At 46.2% G+C, this 21270-nt stretch overlaps 1 protein-coding gene across 1 annotated transcript in view; it reads right to left on the bottom strand.

Moving 5' to 3' along the window:
* Positions 1-21270, bottom strand: part of FSTL1 (follistatin like 1) — a 56114-nt gene that overhangs the window by 7329 nt on the left and 27515 nt on the right. Inside the window, exons 3-9 of the mRNA XM_036243837.1 lie at positions 11911-12015; positions 9696-9825; positions 8801-8833; positions 7371-7501; positions 2482-2600; positions 1051-1163; positions 632-742 (exon numbers count right to left, since the gene is read on the bottom strand). Of these exons, the coding sequence (XP_036099730.1) occupies positions 632-742; positions 1051-1163; positions 2482-2600; positions 7371-7501; positions 8801-8833; positions 9696-9825; positions 11911-12015 (742 nt within the window). The remainder of the gene's footprint in view (positions 1-631; positions 743-1050; positions 1164-2481; positions 2601-7370; positions 7502-8800; positions 8834-9695; positions 9826-11910; positions 12016-21270) is intronic.

Below are 21270 nucleotides of genomic sequence, written 5' to 3'. Positions count from 1 at the left end.
TTCCAGTATACACTTTGGCTTCTGCACTGGCCTCCCAAACTCTCTGACATCTCTAGATCCCCAACCCATCCTGCCCATGTCTCAAATACCTCAACTTTCTCTTTTTTGAAGGAATATCTAATTCTGTTAGTTCACAGAAGGTCTACAAATAATCTTCCTTCTTCTGCTGAGAATAGGTAACGAGGAGGAGTCATTTTATCTTCCAAATACCTGAGTTTTTACATTGAGGATTTCCTTAGCTGTCATAAGGATTAAGTGGGTTAATATGTAAAGTGACTGGAAGCTGCCTGGCACGTTGTTCTCAGTAAATTAAGTGTTTGCTTTCATTATTATCACTAGTCCAATCTCCTATCAACATCTGATCTTGCCCTGGGTCTTGAACGTCTTTTGTTCCAAGCCTCTGGAGTGGTTTTCAGACTTTAATCATCTGGGATAAGTGCTTCGTCCTCAATGCTGCCTTCTAGGAGCTCCAGTATGACAAGTTCGAGTCTGTCCCTTGCTGCCCAGGTTCCTTGCTCCCAGCTACCACCTTACTCTTCTCGATCATCCCCACCCCGACTCCTCTCGTGGTGATTCTGTGAAGGAAGCTCTCTCCCTGTTGTTCCTTCTTTCCGCCTGAGGCACAGCTCACCGTCACAGGTCATGGCTGTGCAGACCCAGTTTCCACAGGCACAGACACAGCGGTTACAGTCCACCTCCGTCTCGGCTCCATCTGCGTACATTTCATCCTCCAGGGCACACTCTGTAGAGACCAGAAATAAGGGGCAACAGTTTAGGGTGAAGGTGGAACACAGAGTCCTGACTACAGTCTGTGCACTTTTCCCCTTCCAGAGACACGACCTGCCTGTCCCTCAGAGGCACCACATCTGAGCAAATGCTACACCAGCCAAAGGTTTTGGGACCTGAACATCACCCTGGAGATGATGGGCTGGAGCCCACCTAGAGTCATGGAAGGGAATTTTCTTAGCAAGCTCTGGAGAGTGCCATCAGTTTTGGCTCCCCAAAATGCTCCCAGCCCCTCTAACTCCCCATTTCTTGGGTTAAGCATACTCTTCTCGGGGGGGTTGAAGGACGGGTTGAGGCACTTGAGGAACTCTTGGAAGCTGAGTTTCCAGTCAGCATTTTCATCAGACAGTTCAATGAGAGCATCAACACAGAGTCCTCTGAAACAGAACACAGGAGAAATGTGTCAGCCAGACCTCAGTGTCATTCCCGAAGAAAGAAGGTAAGCATCAGGACCACATACACCCAGGACCCCAGAGGAGGCCAAGAAGGTGACTGTTAAGTAAGAAAGTTTCTCTCTACACTGACCTCCCTCAGCCACCCACCATCCTCACTCTTGTAACAACCTTCAGTTTGTTATACCGAATGTCAGTTCACGCAAATGTTCCCAAGACAGCTGAAATTTCCCAAATGGTTTTGTTCAGTTTTGACTGACAAAGGTTTCACTGCCTGCACACCTTCCACCAGTAATTGCCTTTCCCTGTGGAATAAGTGTCAAGCCAACCAAACTAGGAAAATCAAAACAGAAGAAAGAGGAATAGACGATCTGAAAGAACGTGTGATTTGAAAGAATGCGGAGTTCAAGCAAGCATCACTATTCTAGAAGTTTCATAGAACCCCAGCTCCCTCACTCTCCCCGTGGCCTGGATTTTGAGCCCTGGCTCAATCACTTACTACCCAAATGGCCTTGAGCTAGTTATTCAACCTTTCTGTGCCTGTTTTCTCATCTGTAAAATGGGGACAAGAAGTCCTCCTTCACTGAGATTTAATGAGGACCAAATGCTGAACTTGTAAAATATTGTCTAATTTTAGGTTATCAAAATGTGAAGCATTTTCAGATACTATATTTAGGCCATGTACTATTTTTAAGAAGGAATCTTTCTAGAATCTGGGCTTTGTACTTCTTTTAAATGCAGTGGTGCTTAAACTATTTTTAATTCTTACCAATGTATTGGAACCACACCAGAAGTTTCTTAGGGATTCATTTTTATTACTATTTACTCTGGGATAATACCAGAAAAGGAGAAGGATGTACTCACATTTGTAACAATTAAGGTTCTCTACATGCAATATCTCAAAAAATTATCTCAAAAAGTCAGAACTAAAGCTATTTTAGACCTACACTTAAATAATACATTAAAGTAATTCCTTCAGAAAATTAACCATTAAAACATTACCCACAGCACTCATAAACAACTTTGCTCTGATGTGACCATGGTCATTTATTTTAAAATTACACGCTTCTGTTCCTTGCAAGTTTTAGCCAAAAACAATAACCATTTGATCAGATAACAGTGATGCTCAGTATATTAGTTCATAATGTTCATAATGTCCACAGAGTAAACCAGGCAGAATTCCTGTTTTAGTTTTTACTTCACATTAGCACTGCTCTCCTTTGCAGCTAGGAAGAGGTTCAAACCCCTGCTCCTCTCCAGCCTTCCCCGCAGGGACCCTTCCAGCCCCTCTCACTCCACTCACCTAAGCAGCTTGTTGTTCTCCTGGTCTGCATAGGTGGTGATGTTGATGGCGGTTTCATTCTGCTCCACAAATTTCAGGAATTCACTGGAGTCCAAGCGAGAGTCACCATTATCGAAGTTCTAGAAAGGGATGAAGAGATCTTTCAGGAACACTTTGTAGAACCCAGTTCCAGCGTTTCCCTACGTGGCCCGACTCACTTCTGATTCACCTTGTTCTTGTCACCTTCCAACCACCCCTGCCTTGACTTGGCCTCAGAGAGCTACAGCACCAAAGGCTCAAATCCCTGGGCACTCAGAGACGGCGCCTGAGCCCCAAGATGGAGTGTGACATGCCCGGGCAGAGGCCACTGAGGGCCTTTCAAGCCCAGACCTGGCTCAGGAGGGCAGCCTGAGCCCACTTGTGTTGCCCAAGAAGCCTAGAAGGCTTGGGAGACTCTGCAGAGAGTCAAGATGGCAGCCCCGGGTTCAGGCCAGCCACCACACCAAGTTCTCAAACCCTAACGAACATGGACTAACAAAGCTGTGAGTCAAAATACCTGCAGTGGAGCATAGGATGTGTATTTCTAACGCACTGCTTGGCAGCAATGACACAGGTGGCCCTCAGCGCTCATAGGACCATTTCCTACTGCCTGATCTCCGGCTTCTCTGGCCTGCTCAGTGCTTAACTTTCACACTCGTACCCCCAACTGACCACATCAGTGAGTCAAAGGCAAAAGGTTTGTATCAGAACCTGCAGGCGGAGACGGTGCAAAGTCCCCCACTCGTCCTGTGCTCTGGGCCCGACTACAGATGTGAGCACAGGTCCTCGGCTTACCCAGGGCAGGCTGTCCTTGTTACCCAGCTGACATCCCACGAGCACAAGGTGAGGGTGTAGTGAGCTCAGACATTGTCCCTACTTTGTCAAGATGATAAATCAAGACCTCTTACTCAGGCCCCAGCTGCAGGAGGAGGCTGTGAATGTCAAGGCTTGGATCAAATTCCAAGTTGAACACTGTTTTCCTAAATAGTTCCAATGGAAAAAGGTTTTTCTTCCAAATTCTTTCCTTAGGTTGCCTCATCCTGCTGCCCTGAGAAATAATCAGCACCCCCATGTCACCTTCAAGGTGGCTCACCAGAAGGTGTAAAGAATTCTGGAAGTAAGGTCTGTCCATGTTTCCAGGTAGAAGGTAAAGGTACAGCTACCAACACTCCTCCCATGACTGTTATGGTCGCATGTGTTCTCCTCTAAGGTTGTACATCTTTCCAGGGTACAAACAGTGACAGGAATGTTTAAGACAATATGAGGGCCTTTGTTTAGTACCTGTTTATCATTTTTGTCCTCCTTTCCAGGAAGAGGTCTCAGATGCACCCCAAGGAAACTTCCCTGAGTGTTCACCTTGTGAGGTCTTGATTCGTTAATGGAGAGAAATGAAAAAAGATTGCCCAGGTACCATTCTTAGCAGCATAGGACTTTCTTGAGTCCAAATGTTGCAAGTGCTGGACAGACCGGAGCTACTCTTACAGACCCCAACACATCAGGGCCTGAATACAGACTGAGTATGGGGAGAGGAACAGTCCAGCAATGGCTGTGGACCCAGAGGGCACCAGGGGTGCCCAGGACCTGGCGACTACAGCTCAGGCAGCTCCGAACGAGCAGTGCTGGGTGCACGCATGTCACATTCAGTGGGACCAGAATCCAGGCCTGAAGCGGAGGGAGGTGCCAGCCTGCCAGCATTCATCTCATGGGGGCCCATTGGGCTTCCCCAGGCCAGGTCTGTATGTGGCATCCTCAGGAAAACAGAGGTCTGATACCCGCCCCAAAACAGCCTGGAATCCCTAGGGGGCCTGCATGGGGTGGGGCATGAACTTGGACCATGAACTTGGACCATGAACCAACCTAATTCACTTGGCCTCTGTTCAACTAACCAGTGACAAAGGCACAGTACCTCTTTATACCTGCATTTCCCAGCTCTATACTTCTCAGTAACCATAGGGTTGTGGAAAGGCAGAAAAGCGTGTTATGAGACCCATGTTTAGGGTTTATTGCAAGTTTAGGGGTTGTGAAAGGAGATGGGCTAGGCCAGGTGCTCACGCACGCTCAGCAGCTGGGGCGATGGAGAACGTGATACCGGGATAAGGGAGATAAGGCTGGATCCGGTTTCAGCCTGGCCCCTAGGAGTCTGCCACCCAGAGTCCAGGGGGTGTGCGTGACATGGCCATGAAAGGCTCTTTCTTCACCTCTGCTCACCCTTCCACCTACGAAATAGTGACTGGATCATCAGCTGAGGTGAGGGTTTGATGTTGGTCTTACCCACATGCTGATTACATTTGCTTTTCAATTAATTTTGCTACAAGGAATGTCAGCTGGGATATCGGGGGATTTACTGGTTCAGTCTCCGTGAGATATGAGATCACCTGTCAACAGGCAGCTGTGTGCCTGGTGGGAAGGATTCTCCCTTTGCAATCGGCACACACAGGTCTCAGATAATCATCAAAAAAATAGATAGCGAAGGACAGATAAAGAGCTTCCCAGCGAGAAAAAAGCTAAAGGAGTTCATCAGCACCAAACCAGTATTACAAGAAATGTTAAAGGGTCTTCTTTAAAAAGAAGAAGAAAAAAAATATGAACAACACAAGGGCAATAAATACATGTCTATCAACAATTGAATCTAAAAAACAAAATAAATGAACAAGCAGAACAGAAACATTTTGACAGTTGCCAGATGGGAGGGCGACTGGGAGATGAGTGAGAAAGGTGAAGGGATTAAGAAGTACAAATCGGGTCCTGGCTGTTTTGGCCCAGCAGTTAGAGCATCAGCCCGTGGACCAAAGAGTTGCGGGTTTGATTCCAGTCAAGGGCACATACTTCGGTTGCAGTTTGGTCCCCAGCCCTGGTCGGGGTCGTGCAGGAAGCAACCAGTCGATATGTCTCTCACACTGATGTTTCTCTCTCTCTCTCTCTCTCTCTCTCTCTCTCTCTCTCCCTCCCTACTCTCCCACTCTATCTGAAGATAAATGGAAAAAAAAATACATCCTTGGGTAAGGATTAAAAAAATAAAGAAAGAAAGAAGTACAAATTGGTAGTTACAGAATAGTCATAGGGATGTAAAGTACAGCACAGGGAATACAGTCAATAACATTCTAATAACTATGTATGGCTCGGATGGGTACAGTTTGGATGGGTACAAGATTAATTGGGATGATCACTTAGTAACGTACTTCGTGTCTAATCACTGGGGTGTACACCTGAAACAAACACTGTATGCCAACTGTAACTGAAAAATGAAAAATAACTTAAAGTAAAAAAAAGTAGACAGTGAAACCCCTATTTGCTTGGAAGACACTGCCCAAGTGATTGGGAAGAATGAGCGTTGTGTGTGTCGGTTGTGACCCAGCTAACCTCGGCTGGGAGAGAGAATGCCCTACAGAAAAGCTACTTTCTCAAGAGGCCTTGTAGGCTTCTGAGGGGAGCCTGTCAGAGTAACTTACTGTCGGAAAAGGTGGTACTGTGCTGAGGGAGGTGTGGCATCCAGGTACTTGGAAATCAAATTAACGCCAGGTGTCGGATACCACCAAGGGGCCACTAAGAACAGTGACGAGATCCCAGACGCCTCTTGGAAAGTGTCCTGGAGCCCCACAACTACCGTGCCATGATGACTCGGCAGGTGCCGCTCACAGGGCTTTTGAAAAACCAATTTCTTTAAGTTTCTTTCTTTCCTGTCTAACTCTCCTGATTTAGCAGTACGGTGAGTTTTTCCATAAATGAGGAACCCCTCCCTCTACCAAGGGCACCATAACATGGGAAGGCTGAGACAGAGAAGGGCTATGCTTTAATGTCCAGGTGTGATCTCAAACACTTGGAATCCAGAGAGAGATACTTTCTGCCAAAGAGGAGCACTTTCTGTCTAAAGACAACAATACAAGCAAATGACCACATATCCTAACCCAGTATCTGGGGTGCATAATGTCAGTTAGAAAGAGGAATCCAGACTGGGCTGGTGCTGAACACATTTGGTGACCACAGAGATGCCAAGAAGTCCCTCATGTGTCTGGGGTTGCTCCTGAGTCCTGGCTGGTTAGGTCCTGGGACAGAAAGCCCTGGAGGCATGTATATGTCTGGGGATAAGCAACCACCCAAAGAGGGGCTTTTGTGCTTATGTGGGAATGTGGGTAACTGAATGCATGTGTCTGTGAGTAGGATGTGTCTCTGTGTGGTGTGTGCATCTCTGTAAATGGTGTGTGTGCATGTTTGCATGTGCCTATGCATGCTTGCTTTATGTATGGTTCGTTTATCTGAGAGTGGCACACATACGTGTGTGTCTGTGTTCTGCCCATCAGCTGGAAGTGTCCTTAACTGCTTCGTCCAACACCTGTCTCAAGCTCTCTGAAAGAGCCTATGACATGCTAGCCCCGCTCGTGGCCAAGTACGAAGTCTTCCCTCATCTTCCTTTTTGAAGCAGCATCTCTCCTGTCTCTTTAAATATGAAAAGAGTAGCAATATCTAGGTTCATCAAGGATCCTGAACCTATGAAATGCCAATCCATCGACTCTTCTCAGATGAGAGTTGTCCTGCAGGCCATGGATGGTCAGTTGATGACAGAGAAATGTCAAACTGGGTTGGAAAGTAGCTGAAGAGGCCTGGGCCTGAGTGAGATCAGAAGGTGTTTTATACCAGCAGCCAGTTCTATAAGGCGTCATTCGGGGTAGGGGATGGAGCCCGGCTGTACTTTTCATGGATTAGAGCCCAAAGGCTGTACTGCTGGGCCCCCGCTGATCAAGCTGGTCAGAAGGCAACTGCTACTGCTCCATGGAATGATCTATGATGAGGAAACACTCAAGGCCTCTCTGCAGGTTTGGATGTCCTTGTGGTCTGGCCACAGGGGACAGTCTTTGACCCCAACTGTGGATTACCTTAAAGTACTTGTCCAGGATTTCACTGTAGTTGCTGCCTTTAGAGAACCAGCTGTCTGGAATGATCTCTGCTTCCAGCCACTGAATGATACGACGCCGGAGCTCGTCGCGGTTGGACTGATAGCAAACGACTGCAGGAAAGGAGGGGCAGGTCAGCTACGCGGTGAGGACCCCAGTGTTACCCAGCACCCACTACGTGCAAGCCTGGGGCTCTGCACCATCTCACTGAAGACCCACAGCACCCAGGGAAGCGGGATGATCATGCACATGCTACAGGGGAGTCAGCCCAGGGCACACACTGGAACGTGTCTTACCCAGGATTCAAGCTCACATCTCTAAAGAATTTATAAACATGAAGAGTATTGAAACAGAGAGACTATGTTGTGTAGGTGAGAAATAAAAAGTAGAGCAGCAAAATAAAGGATATTTTCATTAAGTTTAAGAAACTGAGGGGTAGGGGGAAATCAATCAATCAACAGAACAGCTCTCTTGGCCTAAAGATGAAGCAAAATAATAAATGAATAAAAGAGACCACTGCAATTCCTTATGCCACTGGGTTTCTGATTCTCCCTGTATAGCTTTTCCCTCTCTCACCAACTGGGTCTATCAAAACTTTCTTACACCTGAAATTTTACACTGTCTGCATTTATCCTTTATTATACGCAACAAAAAACGAGGCTACGGAAGGGCCATGTTGAAGCCAGGCCCTGGGCAGTTGTGTAAGCCACATGGAAACAACAGGTGAGGCTGAGGGTTGGGTGGGTCGGGAAGCAGAGGAGGAAAAGACTTGGCCAAAGGGAATTCCTGGAAGACAATACATGTGAAAAGGGCACTGAGCCAGTGAATGAAAATCAGGGCACCTCGCCCCACCCTGCCCCTTTTCAGCTGTGTGATTCAGGGAAATCCACTTGGTCTCTCTGAGCCTCAAGTTCCTCATCCATAAAGATAACTGCAATAAGATCTGCCTCACAAGGTTATTGTGAAGATTTAAGGAAAAGTATATGCTAAAGGGGTCTGTAAGTATAAATTATGATGACATTTTACTTTTTATTCATAGAAAATCACAGAAGAAATCTTACTGGCATTTCAAATTATCCCTTTTCAGAAAAAAGTATGCCTTCTGACCCTGTCATTCCCTGACATCAGCATATCTCACAGAGCACTGAGGGAAGGGAAGGACTCTGGCTTTCTCGTCCTTGCAGTTCAACCACTACTCAGCAAAAATGCCAAGTGCAGTCAACATTCTGACCCAACCAATTGCTTCAAATGGCAAACACAAAAAATGCAGTTTTGCAGTTTCTCTGAGCTATGTGTAGAGTGACCAGTTGTGGGTCACAGGGGCTGACCCACAGATCTTGTGGTCTTCAGCAAGGACTGTGGAACATGAAATGTCCATCATGAAAAGAATTTCCTCCCGAAGATGCACTCACCTGGGCTGGCAGATGGACTGATAGATTTCTTCTCTGAAAGACAAAAGGAGAAGATGCATAATGCAAAGTCAAGAAAATAGAAAGTTTCTGTGTATTATTAGGATTAAAACGGCCCCACATTAAGGGGCCACTTGTAACCTTTTCATCATTTTGTCTTAAGTCCTTGTTTCTTTTCTTTCTTCCAGGACCCAAGTTTAGGGGTCTGTTCTTTCCTGCTTTGTTTGACATTTTGGGGCCACTGAGTTCCCTCCTGGTGTCACACCTTGTCCTCTTAGGTTGAGGAATAGGGGAGGTCACTGGGACCTTGAGAACCCATATGGAATCACTATGGACATGAAATGGAGTGGAGACCAACACATGGGAAACAGCTTCCTGTTTCTCCAGGGAAGTTCAAGACTGAGAAAGGTTAGGCAGGGCAGTGGCTGGGCAGGGGGCTAATGTCTGATGAGCAATGAGCATGGGACCCCTCCCCTCTTATCCTTATGGCAACGGTTTGAGTGTAAAGTAGAGGAAATATAATATTACTAGAGCTGAGAGGTACCCAAATGTTAAAACCATTGGAAAAGTGAAATTTACCTGCTTTTAAAAAAGATACAGAATTCATTTAAATACTTCCTTATTATTACTGATTACTGACGTGGTCCTCTATCCACTATCCAGCTGCAGATAGAGCTGGAAGCCCCCTTGGGGGTCTGATGCAGAAAATCCTGGGCAGAGGCCTGGGCCAACCAGGATGAACCCATCAAGCTCATGAGTGCCAAGAGGATGTGCCTCCAAGAACCTAGGTGGTCTCCATGGCTATGGATGCTGTGGTCAGGGTGGAAAGGACTCCAGGACCCATGCCACGCTGCTCGGCTCGCTAGCTCCGCATGGTTGCAGTGGGAGCACGCCCTACCTTTGCAGTGTCCATCGTAGTCGACCTGGATTTTGGATCCAGTGAGGCAGGCATCTCGATGCAGCTCACAGTGGTTGAGGTAGGTCTTGCCATTGCTGCCACACACAGGCCTCTTGTGAGGTTTGCATTGCTGAAACAGACCCGCAAAGGATGCTCATGCAGTCAAGGGTGCCGGCACACACACGAGCATGCACACACGTGAGCATGTACACACACAAGTATGTACACACGTGCCCCCACAGAGCCATCTTGTGAGGACTCCCCACCAGCTCTGGCATCTGTGACCCTACCCCCCTCAGTGTTGGAGGCACCTTGTCACCTTGCAGTCCCATGTGAGCCCGTGTACTGATCCTGGTCATCTCTTCTATTCAGTGAAGATACAGAACCCCCTCCCTGTTCCACCCCCATAAAACTAGCAGAAAGGGCATTTTATTAGAAGTCAGGAATTTGAGGTTTTTGTCACTTTGTAGAAAGTCACTCAGTGTCTTCGGATGCTCTAAGATCCCTTAAAATTCCAACACTCTGTGACACAAAACAGCCAGAGCTGAGCTGGAAATGTGGAGACTGAAAAGCAGGTAAACGCCCCAATTCTTCAGCTCTTCTGGGGCTGAGCCATAAGAGTCTTTGCTCTCTTGCTTTGTTCAGTATTTTGGAGCCATTCTGTGTTCCTCCTGATCTTACAGTGCCTGTTGTAAGGCTGGGGCTGGGGCGCCTCGTCTTTGTGAAGTACCACAGAGAATCATTATGAACACGGAAATGGACTCAAGTTCACTTGGCAACTCGGTTCTACTTTGGCTACTTAAAGTGCCATGGTCACAGGCGAGCTCTTAAGACTTTTGTGGTTGAAAGGAGAGACAGGGAAGCAAGTTCAGCTCAGACCTAAAAAGGCATCCAAAGCAAAAAAGAGCAGATGCAGTGGAAAGAAACACAGAACACTGGACTGGGAGGTGGCCCAACCTTTCCAGTTTACAGACAAGAATACCAAAGCCGGGAAGATAAACTAGACTTCACCTATATTTATTTCTGGGTTCTACTATGTGCTGGGCACTGGGCAAAGCCAAAATATGGTCTCTGTCTTCATGGCATCCAGTGGCAACCAGCTTGCTTCAAGTCACACAACTGCACGTTTCCAAGCTGAGACTAGATGTCAGGTTTCTGAACCCTATGTCTGAGCTTAAGCCACTACACAGTGACCAGTACATCTCCAGTGAGGCCCTGCCATGGTCCCGGCATATCTGTTTTTCTGGTTTCTAAATTGGAGGACTTCCTCTCTGGGGCAATGGGTCAGGACCCTTCCCCTGGGGACTGAGTTGGGTGTATTTATTTGCAGAAAGACAGATGTATTCCAGGCTTGGGTTGGTTTGACAGAAAGGGGCAAAGGGCACACACCCAGGGTATCTATGTTTGCCTGAAGAGTGAGAACTTACCAGAATCCTGCTTACAAAAGAAGTATTTCTCGAAAGCACATTTTGCTGTTCATAGTTCATTAAAAAAACAAAACTGAAAAACCTGCATTCTGTTTTTTTTTTAATTGGCCTATCCTTTGACTTAGCAAGCCCTACTGGGAATCGATCCTACAAAAATAAAGGCAGCAGCATGTAGGGCTATTTGCACAAGGATGGTATTGTTTAGAGGCAAACAATAGAAAAATGATTACATAAATCTGCTTCTTTTACACCACTAAAAATTATGCAGCTGTTACAAAATGAGTTAGAACTATACATGCTGGCTGGCAGGGCTTTCTGTGATACATGAATGAGTACAAAATGCAAGTGGCATATTACATATCTATTTATATTATGATCCCATTTTTGTATAAGATACAAGGAAACCCTATATGTTTATAGTAGCAAAGGAAAAAGTGTGGAACAGTTACCAACTGTTAACACTGGTTAACTCAGACGAATAGGATTTGAAGGTTATGCGGAAGATTATTGTTTGTACAAATATCTGTAATTTTTTGACTTACATAAAGAAATTATTAATTTTGTAATTTAACAATCTTATAAAGCTAAACATGAAAGAAAAAAAAATATATGCCTGCATTCACATCTGATTTTTAACTCCTGGATGAAAATTCCACTTTTTCAGACAGACAAGGTGTGCTTTCGTAAAGATGACAAAATGGTTGGCACTGCTCTGCCGACTGGCGGCTCCAGCAAGGCAGCCACACTGGCCTGCGCCGCTGTCCTCGGGCTCCCGACTCAGGACTTACCTCAATGCAGAGGCAGGTGGGCTCTCCCTTCTCAGTCACTGCACATTCCCGGCCGGCTCCACAAAACACATTGGCGCAGATCTTGGATTTGCTCCTTAGTTCTTCCTAAAACACAAAATCACAAGGAAAATCGTGTCACTGAAATGAGCCCATCATGGGATGAGCTCTTCCAGGCTCAGGACTCGGTCTGGAGTCACGGCTCACAGTGTTGAAGGGTCCTGAAGAGCCAGAAGCTGTCCCCGGCGACCAGCACCAGCCTTGCTGGCCCTGCTCCAGCCCAGGCCACCTCTGAGTCCCTAAGATTGTTTCTTAAAGAGCAAGAGCTCCTTTCTTGCATGCTCCCTTTCTTCTAAGAATATTTATTGGGTAATATAATATTACCCATGATATGCCAACACTACACTAAGGAATGGAGATATAGGGGCACAGTCCCTGTCCTCAGGAAGCTCCATGACTCTCTGAGGAAGCACAAATAAAGAGATCTTTAGAAAGCAATATGGAAGCACCAGGGAGCTGGAAGGGAGAAGGAGGGCAAGAATCACATGAGGCACTGTGAGAGAGGAGGCCTTGACTGATTCCCAAAGGATGAGAAGAGTAGACCAGGGAGACATGGAAACATTTGAGAGAAATATGGATATCTGAAGGACCAAAATCTCACTGAGTGGTATTCAAGGCAATATCATCTCAAAAGGCAAAAGAAGGATGGCGAAGCCACTGACACATGGGTCTGCTATTATTCGATATGGTCTAATTCAGCCCCTGTCTACATCGGCCTCTTGCTTCAAGATCAAGAGGGTCAAACCATCTGACAAGCTGAACTATCCTCAAACCACTTGTGGTCAGACATTCCTGTTCAGACATGTGCACCAGAATGGAAAAGGCAGGGAATAGCTCCAATCTATGCCTGTGAAAACATGGATGTTTGTAGTCATGCATGTCAGCGACACACTCGTTCTCATACTAATTGGTGGCTAAAAACCAGTGCCACCTCATTTGCCACTCAGGCCAGCAATAGTGGTGGCTGAACGAAGGAGAATGGATTCCTCCAGACACTTGTGCTGACTGGCTGAGCAGGCGATCACCACAGGCCTGGGGCCCTGCCCACTGGGGTGCATCGGCTGAGACAAAACCTACGAAGATGGCAGGAGCTGTGATGGGCTCATGGGACTGGCGGTAGTCAAGGTGGGGATGGAACCTAAGGTTCTGCCCTTCAGGCCACGTCTACTATGCCATGCGGAGAACTCACATTCTCCAAATCACTTCTAACAGTAAATTCTTTTAGCTGGTAGATGTTTTATATCCAAGAATAGGTCAAAGAAAGCAAAAAACAAAGCAGGTATTGAGAGCTGAGGGACTGTGTCCAATACAACTGGTCTGCTGCCACCCAGAGGCTGCTTTGCAAACTCCAGGCTATTATTTTTTCTCCTGAGCCAGCTTGCTGGTCACACAAGGCTCCCATTGGTCTAGAAACCCTTGCCACGCTCACATCTCATTGGTTCACATGCTGTTGCTACACCCATTCTTTTTTGGATGTTGCTAAGGCGAATTCAATGAAGCTGGCAGGCAGGGAAGAAAAGAGGAAGTAATTCCCAGAAGGCTGGGAGGGCTAGAGAGCTGTTGTTTCCTAAACCAGGAATGGAGATAAAATCTAACATATTCTCCAGACAGAGCAGCCCTCTTGGAAACTGTACCTGGGAATAGAAAGCAGTTCTAAAAAAAAAAAAGTGGAAAAGGCTATTGCTGACCAGTATATAAAAAAATCTCAGATAAGACTATCTTCTCCTTTTCCTTTTAGGAAACAGCCCTATAACAGAGGGATACAGACAAATATATAACCTTCTGTGAGTGTGTCACACAAAAACACACAAATGCATAAAAAGCCTGCTCAGACATAGGCCTACACTTAAAGACATACCAGCACACAGTTCCATTGCAGACGCCCACAACTGTTAGACTTATTAGCTGTGTGTTTTAATTCTTTGAGTCTCAGTTTTCTCCTCTGCAAAATAGGGGTAAACACCACCCCTGCCCTGTGAAGATGAAATGACATATTTGGAAGTGCATCACTAACTGTGAAACAAACTGCCCGTGAAAAGTGCTATTAATGTTAATGCTTATAGGATTCCTGCAGAATAATAGCCTGTGGCATTTATGGAGCCTCTTTTTAAAAGCCTTATGTTGCTTTTTAGTGAGTGTTAAGACGAAAAGCTTTCAGTTATAGGTAGAATTCAACCTAAGTCACTTTTCAGAAATAGTTCTCAAAAATCCATGTAAAGATTTCACCTTACTGTGTGGACAGCCTTGCAAGAACATGTATGTTATTAACTCCATTTTATAGAAAAATAAACATCAGAAAGATCAAGTAACCTCTCCAAGATCCCAAAGCTAAAAGTGAGAGGAGCTAGGATTCCAACCCAGACCCTTAGACAATAGATGATTAAGCTTCCATTTATAAATATCTGGCACCCTGCTAAGAGACTTTTATTATACATTAGTTTAGCTAAGCTCTACAACAACGCCATACGTTCAACATCATAATTATTCCCATTTTACAGATGAGAGAACTGAGCCTTATGGGTTAAATAACTAGAAAGTGGCAGATTCTACCCAACCTAAGGGAAAAGCTTTTATATTTATTTTCATACCCAGAAGATTTAAGGTTAAGGAAATTATAGTGAAGATGTGATTTGCATAATTAGTGTCAGTAGAAAGTGCTTAACACTGCGTCAGAGAATTAGATTTGATCCCCTACCTCTGCTCCTCAGTTGCCCGGGTAGTGGGCAAAGCTGGGCAAAGCGCTGTCTTTAGACCGGTTTCCTCATGTGTACAATGAACACATTGATCCCTGTGCGGGCCATGTGGGATTAAATGAGATGTACCGCATGTAGCAGAGTGCCTGCCACACAACTGAAAGTGGCCATGGTGACAGTGCAAAACTGACTTTCAGACAATTTTCCCTCTGAGATGCTGTTGCCACTTTGGGCTGTCAGGTCCCCACCCATCCTTCCTTACATCAGAATGACAATACTGAGAGCAGGAGGACAGACCAAATGGATCAATCGAAGGGCCTGCCAACCTGTTACCCTGTTTGAAGACCACAGAGAAATGCTAGTTACACTAGCATTCCCCTTTGCAGGTGGCGCATCTGTCAATAGGTGGCAATCTCTCTCTGTCTCACAGAGCCCAGAGCCGCAATGCAGGTGCAGCCCTGGCTCCTGCAGCCTCTCCCGGCTTGTCCTTGCAGACATGGAGGAGGGTGGGGGTGGTAAGAGACTGGGGAGGATGCCCAGGAGGCACAGGCAGCGCGAACCCAGAACTGGGGATTTGCCGAGTTGGGAAAGGATGTCTTACCTGACTCCCTCATGGTCCTCCCCAACTTCCCATTCACATGCATGCTTTAATGCAGAAATCAACAATGAAGAAAATTTTCTCCCAAGAGGTGGCTTCTTCGTGCCATCAAACACCCTTCCCCAAGCCCTATCCCCTCTGGGATCAGGAGTGTCTAGAGCATTCCCAAAGTTTCTGGAAAGTTCCTTAGGGTGGTAGGTGTTTTTACCCATCTGCTGAGTGACTGATTCTGAGCGAGGGAGAACATCTTGAGATGTTCATGGCAGGAACACGCTCATGGGGAGGGAGGGGCGTGCGAGGAAGAGAGAGATGAGGTAGGGTTGCAGGTGTTGGGCAGCTGATTCAAGGGGTTTTCCGAATCGGGTGGGCAGTGAGGATCTTGGGAAGCTTGGAATGGGGCCAGAGACATCAAGAATGCGGTGCTTTGGAATAATGTGTCTGGTTCCTTCCAACTTGGGGATTCTGACTCCCAGTTCAGGGCAGCCTGGATGAAGAGAGGCTGGGGGCAGGGAAACCTGCCAGGGGTAAGGAGAGATCTTCGAGGGGGGTGACAATGGGCTAGGGCCTGATGCTAATATTCATTAGAGCACCGACACCGGAGTGAGGCGCTTCACAGATACCTCTGTCCTCACAACGTCTAGGCAGTTTTCGTATTTTCAGTCCCATGTAACAGAAGGGGGTAATTTAAGATTCAGAAAAGCTCTGTGATGTACTAGTGAGAGCTGAGTCAAGACTGGAACACAGGTTTGCCTGACCCCATGGCCCTGATGTTCCTTTACCAAGAACAGTCAAGGGAGTGAGCTCTGGAGAGAGGGTACAGCTCCAAGGGCGGCACGGGGAGAAGTCACGGGGCACAATGCAGTTCTCACAAATGAAACAGATTTTCTTTATCACCGCAGCAATTTTAGGAATTAGGTCCCAAGGCTGTATGAGAATGCCGTCTACATACAGACAACCACATTGGCATATGAATGTTTCCTAAGAGTGTGACATCACAGGTATGAAAACCCACCGGTCTCAATATACCTGTGAGAATGTAATTGACTGGGGAGAAGGGATGTGTTCTGGAAGTGTAGACACCCTGATATGTTGATAAACATCAATAAAATACTTGTTTTCAATGGAGAAACATGAGGTTGGTTTCTAGTTCTATCCATCTGCATCATCTCTCCGACTTGACTTGCGTCTGTGTTGTTTTCATTAAGTGTTGCAAGCCATGCCCTGGGGATCTGGTCTCATGGTTAAGTTTCACAATGCTAATGTCTCTTGGTAAAGACTGACAGGGAACATTGCTGACTTTTACCAGAGAAAAACTTCCCCTCTGAGCAACTGTCAGCCACTGCGTGGTCATGAATGATATTTTATATTTGTACCACAATTGTGATTAATCTTTCATTCTTACTATCATTTTTTATTCTCGAAACCTTTGAGAACAGGCAGGCAGGAGTCATCTCTCTGGCCCTTCTAGATGTAACATCCAATGATGAGGGAGAAATCGAGATGCGCGGATGGTTTACATGTGACTGGTCCAAGTCCTTGTGGGGCTCAACCTGAGTTCTCCAGACTTTAATCCAGTCCTCTTCCCACTAAACTATGTTGCCTCTTTACAAATCAAAGCTAGAAAAGTGTTATCTTGGATCCCCGGTCTAAAAAACAATGATTTTTGAAACTGAAAAAGCAAGTTATTTACAAAACCACCACTAGAGGTGATAGTGTTTCTGAGTCTCTGGGCCCACCAGCAATAAGTCTGAACACAATATACACTTTGAATGTTTTTAAAAGTCTTCTGAAGTAAAACAATTTCTGGAAGAACAATGTGCTCTGGCAGGGGAGGGAGCTTATAAGCAAAGGCATAAAACTACATCTTAATACACCACCAGTCGAACTGGGTCAGCCCTGTGCTGTCCATCCTTGTCCTCCTTCCCCACTTTCTGTTTGAAAATGTAAAAACAGCCTTACGTATGCCAAGGTGGAATTTTGGCTCCGCTCGCCACTATTCTGTGACAGAGCGGCTTTGTTGACGTGAGACACGCTCTCCGTGCTTTGCCAGCATTAGTCATGGAAACTTCACAGAAACACCAGGGCCCCTCAGATTCGCACAGCATCATGGAGTGGGGGACAAAGGAACTCACAGAACTGGGGAGAAGAGGAGACACGGGTGGGGGTAGGGCGGCACGCTGGCTGCTCCCAGGAGGCCATTCTAGAATGGAACCTCGGAGCCCAGGCCTGAGAAAGCCAAGGAGAAAGCAAAGGCACTTCAGGGCCTTGCAATCTAGCTGGAGCACCATGTGACCTTGCTCAGGTTCTCTGATTCCTTTCTCTGAAAAGAACACGAGGGTGCATCCTACATATTCCAGGGAAAGAGGAAGGAGTGGTGATTTCTAGCAAATGTCCTGGTGTGCTTGGCAGCAGGCACGGCATTTGTGGGGACAGCGCCCCCTATGTGCTCACAACCAATCCCTCCTCTAGAGTTTATGCACCAGAGTCAGATCCAGGTTTTGTGGGGCCTAAAGCTTAAAAAACTTGCCCTGGCCGGTTTGGCTCAGCGGTTAGAGCGTCGGCCTGCAGACCAAAGAGTCCTGGGTTTGATTGCGACCAAGGGCACGTACCTCTGTTGCGGTTCATCCCCGGCCCCGGTTGGGGTCGTGCGGGTGGCAACCAGTCGATGTGTCTCTCATGTGGATGTTTCTCTCTTTTTCTCTCTCTCTCTCCCTCCCTCCCACTCTGAAGATAAATATAAAAATATCCTTGGGTGAGGATTAAAAAAAAACAAAAACCTTGAGGGGCCCTCCTTAATTAAAAGAATAGGCAATGATGACTACAAAATTGGGCACGGGGCCTTAGACAGGCCCTTTAAGTAACAGGTCTGAAACTGAAGCTTTATTAGCTTCCCAGTCAATATCCCTTTCCATCTACCCTTCATTTTCTTCCTAAACAAGAAGGCTTTTCCACCTTTCGTCTGTTAGAGCCTTGTTTAATATTTTATGCACACACAGTCAAACCTTGGTTCTCCAATTTCTCTCATCTCAAACAATTCCGTTCTTGACCAAATTGTTTATGGAAAAATGTCTCAATTGTTGAACAAAACTTTAGTTTTTGACCTGACAACCCTTTCATGTCAATACCTGTATGATCAGTCTCACATCTCCCAGGTGACAAACAAAGGAGAGCATGGGACAGTACGAGTCAGTTTACCGTTTAACCTCACACTGTTAACATCTCAGGAGATTGTGCTGTAAATATGTTAATTTTTTTTTTAATTTTGTTGCTGCTTATTATTATTAAATACACACAGTAAGTCACTGTGGGTCCTATGAAGGTTAGTGATGGCAGGAAAGTGACAAGGACACTTGTGTGAGAACAACGATAGAGCTTAAACAGGAAATAATTACAAAGAATGATATAGAGGTATTTGCACATCTGATCTGGCTACCGAGTGTGGCGTGGTGAAATCGACTATTAGCACAATTTTAAAACATAAAGAGGCCATCAAAAGTGTTGATGTTGCTAAGGGTGTGAAAGTGCTCACGAAATAACAATCACAGGCAACTGAGAAAGGTTAAAACAGAATCATTTGGGGGTCTGGAATGGATTAATTCAATTTACATTATTTATAATGGAAAAAAATGGTTCCATTTTCAAACAAATCACTTCTCGGACAGCCTTCTGGAATGAATTAAGTTTGAGAACCAAGGTTCCACTGCATAGCTTATCTCAAGTAGACTAAGCTCTTGTAAATTTTGGCTTTCCACAGACCCACCACATTGTCCTGCCTGAGAAAACGCTTAATGACTGTTTTTTTTACATTATTTGTCATTTGAGGTCCGTTCAGATTAGTGTCAGTGTCAGTGGCCAGTGTCAGTGGCATTCGGGATGTTTGGGGGAAGGCACGGCTGAGCTTTATAACATCAAAAGAAGGGAGGCATCATCCAAGAGGATTAGCTTTAAGATTAAAAACAACAACAAAACCTATTATAAACCTGTCATTCGAGAATTATCCAGTTCTCCTTTCTATTACATTCAGCCTCTATCACAGCTTATGGGATTACATGCTCCGGACATTCTTTACTCATGTAATAATGTACTGTGTGCCTAAAAATTACTACTTTCAAATTTCAAATGGGACAAAGTTATTTACCTTAACCGTTGTCTTCATTATTTCACAGACTCTGTTACATTCTCTAAGTGTCTGCCTTGTCAGACTGAAGGACCTAAGCCGTCATCTTCACAGGGAAGCCCTTTCTCTGGAATGCCTCCCCCTCCATAGATTAGGTCTTTCTTTATGTGGCCCAGATGCAGTGCAGCAACTCCCAGGCTTCGTTTCTCCATAACACTAAGTCCAGTTCTCTGGGATGGTCTCCAGTCCTCGCAGACGCTTAGTAAGCACTTACAGAGTTAGAAATATGCCAGGCACTTTCCTACAGCACTGAAAATCGTCTAGGAGGTTGGAGGATGCGTCCCTATTGGCAGTGAGAAGACTGCCTCCACCCAGATTGTCTCCAGCACCTGAGGAGGCTGTTTCTGTTCTCATACCTTCGGGTCCTGGTCCACAGATGAGCTGGGGTGTCTCCCCAGGGAGTGCCATGCTGTCTCCTCAACTTAGTCTCATCCAGTGACCCCACTCTGACTGAAATGCTCCCCAGTATCTGTCTATAGTCCTCAGAGTCTATAGTCCCTGGGAGTGCCCAAGATATCCTATTAGTTTTCCTAAAGAGTGCTTTTTGCAAGTCCGCTAGCTTCACAAATTCACCTGTTAGATTCTTCAGATCACTGAGAGGGAGCCTTTAAGTCAGACCACTTTCTGCCCTGAATTAGCCTGGTAGGTCTGAGCATAGTACATATTCATTTTCCACTCTCCAACTGTCTGCCTAAGACATGCCCACGCTAAAGGATAAAGGAGGGATATAGATAGTCCTCCAGTCTTCAGTAAAGGATGAGGCAAGTCGTTTAAACCCATCAGAAAGCATATTTGTGCTGAGTGCCTATAACAACAAAAGAGGAATGGCGGTGTGTCACCAGCATGGTACAAGCTCTAAGCCATACACTCGAAAGGAGCGGCCTCTGCCTTCACGGGAGTTTCTAACCGAGTCAGGGCTGCGAAAGTAACACATGCAGATCCATGAGGTGCTGAAGGAAATGGGGCCGAGGCCTAGCGGCGGGGCTTCATGGACAAAATGGGACTTGAGCTGAGCCCTGAAGAATGGTAAGGTCTGGATGGAAACCCTGTAGGTTTTGAGCAGAAGGTTTTTTTTTGTTTGTTTGTTTGTTTTTTAATCCTCACCCGAGGATATTTTTCCATTTTTTTTTGTACAGATAGAGTGGGAGGGAGGAAGAGGAAGGGAGAGACAGACAGAAACATCGACGTGAAGGGACACATCGAGTGGCTGCCACCCGCACGACCAACCAGGGCCGGGGACAAACTGCAACCGAAGTACATGCCCTTAGCGGGAACCGAACCGGGGTCTCTCCAGACCGCAGGCCGACGCTCTAACCGCTGAGCCAAACTGGCCAGGGCGAGCAGAAGGGTTTTAAGAACAGTTTGGCAGTCGTACATGGGAAGAAATGGGTGAGGAGAAATAACTGCAGCACAAGGAAATGAGCGAGAAGGAGCCTGGGATGATGAGAGTCTCATGGAGGGTGGTGGCAGAGAAAGGAAGGAATCCAAGGGAAATCTCTAAAGGACAAGGAGATCTGGCAACATACCGGATAGAAGTGAGGAAAGAGAGAACCCCGGAATCTGCCAGAATCCCTGGCTTTGAGGCCTGGAAGATTGCTGGTGTACCTGTCAGAGATGGAGCCCTGGGAAGGGCCAAGTGGGAGAGGGGCAAGCAAAGATGAATCAGTTATGGGCACAAGTCTAAGGGGATGTAAAACATCCCACTGACAGTTGAAAATAAAGGACTAGAGATGCACATCTGGACATCATCCACGAAGGAGTGAGATATATGGCCAAGAGAATAAATGAGCTCAGGAGGAAGGGATAAGGATCTGTACAGAGAGGAGCAAGAAGGA

Source organism: Molossus molossus, unplaced genomic scaffold (assembly GCF_014108415.1).
Source record: "Molossus molossus isolate mMolMol1 unplaced genomic scaffold, mMolMol1.p scaffold_m16_p_5, whole genome shotgun sequence".
Classification (NCBI taxonomy): Eukaryota; Metazoa; Chordata; class Mammalia; order Chiroptera; family Molossidae; genus Molossus; species Molossus molossus.
This window is presented reverse-complemented; position numbering and strand designations above follow the sequence as displayed.